Source organism: Clupea harengus, chromosome 3 (assembly GCF_900700415.2).
Source record: "Clupea harengus chromosome 3, Ch_v2.0.2, whole genome shotgun sequence".
Lineage (NCBI taxonomy): Eukaryota > Metazoa > Chordata > Actinopteri > Clupeiformes > Clupeidae > Clupea > Clupea harengus.
The window spans coordinates 25,371,000-25,373,499 of NC_045154.1; the positions used below are offsets into that span (position 1 = coordinate 25,371,000).

The 2,500-nt window shown below is 50.1% G+C and overlaps 1 protein-coding gene across 1 annotated transcript in view; it reads right to left on the reverse strand.

Annotated features, from left to right (window-relative positions):
• The window catches only part of pamr1b (peptidase domain containing associated with muscle regeneration 1b), a 26,275-nt gene that overhangs the window by 323 nt on the left and 23,452 nt on the right, over positions 1-2,500 (reverse strand). Inside the window, exons 10-14 of the mRNA XM_031565167.2 lie at positions 2,416-2,500; positions 1,971-2,037; positions 1,594-1,826; positions 869-1,230; positions 1-352 (exon numbers count right to left, since the gene is read on the reverse strand). The exon at positions 1-352 is cut by the window's left edge and continues 323 nt beyond it; the exon at positions 2,416-2,500 is cut by the window's right edge and continues 101 nt beyond it. Of these exons, the coding sequence (XP_031421027.1) occupies positions 1-352; positions 869-1,230; positions 1,594-1,826; positions 1,971-2,037; positions 2,416-2,500 (1,099 nt within the window). The remainder of the gene's footprint in view (positions 353-868; positions 1,231-1,593; positions 1,827-1,970; positions 2,038-2,415) is intronic.

Sequence of the window (2,500 nt, forward strand, 5' to 3'; positions counted from 1 at the left end):
AGAACATGTTCTCAGTGACGCTGATGGGCACGCCGTTACGGGCGTACTGCCGCTCGCACTGGACCACGTCCGGTGCCAGCTGCACCCGCCCCACCCGCGCACGCTCCCCCTCCCCTGCCCCCGCCGCCTCCTCCCACGCCCCCTCTCCCACCCGCGGCTCCGCCAGCAGAGACCATCCTGTCACCACCGCCTGCTTCAGCGGTGTCGTCTCCTCACCGGTGGCCGTGGCCTCAGGCAGGCAGATGGGCAGCACGTGCTCCCCGACGCGAGCCTTATCCAGCAGTTTCAGCACGGCCACATCTGCGTCCAGGAGCAGGGGGTCATAACTGGGGTGGACAGCTATGGAGGCTACCTGAGGACAGGAAAAACACAGCAGTGTCTGACTTGATCTCAGTGCTTAGAGAGAGAGAGAAGATCAGCAATGAATAGACACAGTGCGGGTGGTGTTGAGATACTGAGGAAAACAAGAAACAGCTGACTTGAATGAGGAAACAATTGTGTTTTTTTTTGTTTTGTTTTTTTTTTGCTTCCAAGAAAGCGTGTGTGGTATTAACGGATGCTTAGTTGAGCAGAAATAGCTGAAATAGCCTGCAGAGTTACTGTAATCATCCACAAATATCTAGGCCTATATTTATAGTAACACTCATCTCATCCCATTCCAACTCCCCTGTGTAAAACTTTAGATATTAATTCACTATATGAATCAGTTCAAAAGTGAAAAATAATGTCATATTTTCATCAATGAAAATGATATATGTTTATGCTCATATGATGTCTGTCTATGTGTATCTGTGTGTGTCTGTGTGTGTGTGTGTGTGTGTGTGTGTGTGTGTGTGTGTGTGTGTGTGTGTGTGTGTGTTCCTCCTACCCTGAGGTGCTGCAGGCCTTTGGTGTGCCTCTGATCGCTGCGGAACTTCTTCCCCAGCACCACCTTGACTTTGGAGGCGTCGAGCGGGTAGAGTTTGCCCAGCTCCGTGACGCAGTGGGCAGCCGCCACCACGCTGCGCTGGTTTACCAGCGCCCCGCTGCACACCAGCTGCCAGCCCTCGGACCCCGACACGTCCTCGAAGCTTCCCCCGGCCCCCGCCATTCCGCCAGCCTTGCCAGCTTTGCCAACCCCACCCAGCTTGGCACCGGAGCCCGGAACCGAGCGGCGGTATATGGCCACCAGCCAGGGCCAGTGAATCTCCCCCGACGACTGGGGGTCAAAGTTGGGGATCTTGCCACACACTGATGAAGAGAACAGGAAAGAGAGGCTCTCAGTATGTCTTAATATTCTATTGTTCTCTGACAGACTGTTTGGTGTTACTCAGACTAAGCTAGTTTCCGCTTTAATGTTAGCATTGGTTTGGATGAATGAATTCAAAATAATACATGATAATCACATTCAAATTTCATTCATATTTCTCAAGAATAATACATAATAAATTGATCTTCAAAACAATACATAATACTCACATTCAGAACTGTATGTGCCTGACAACAACCTCACTATATATTATAGCAAAAAGTTCAAAATAATTTATGAATGAATGAATTCAAAAAATCATAGAGCAACACAATTTGGTCAAGTGGCACCTCTGCTGCCCTCACCTGGTGAGCAGGAGACATGACGCCCGCTCCACTTTCCCGTCTTGAGGCAGGTGCGGCGGGAGCTGCCTGAGTGCTGGTAGAAGGGGGAGAGGCACTCGTACTGGATGTGCGTGTAGAGGGGGTGGAAGCCAGGGGGCAGCTGGCCCAACACCTCTGGACCCCTAGTGGGCATAGCGGAGATGACAGGCCTGCCCAGAGCGGCGGAGGAGTATAGCTTGTGCACTGCAGTTTTCCTGGGGGAGACATAGAACAGCGGGGAACATCATAAAACTAAAGCTTGTATAACACATCGCATGTCACAGCTGAGCTGCATTAGAGGACGTTGTGTAAGGTTTATTTGCATAAAAGCAGTGCACTCATGTGTGGGTGCTGCACACCTAAAGGGGACCTGTGGAGGCAGTACAGTCTGTCTCACCAACGTAGACACCTTGGGCTCTCTACAAGCTGCAGGGACAAATAAACACACACACACACACACACACACACACACACACACACACACACACACACGAATATACCATAGAAATGAGACCACCATTACTCTCTCAGATATACACATGCACACAAATACATAAACACACACACACACACACACACACATACAAAAACACACACACACACACACACACACACACATGAACATAACATTAAAAAAATTAGACCACCATCACATCTTAGATACACACGCCTGCACACAAACACACACACATACACATAAACATATTAATATATATACACCATTAAAATGAGACCACCAACACACTTTCAGACACACACACACACACACACACACACACAGACACAGACAGACAGCGGCCCTACCTCTCACACAGATGGGCTGGGTGCCGTTCCAGGAGCCATCTGGCTGGCAGGAGCGACGGGCGGTGCCACTCAGGGCGTAGGAGTG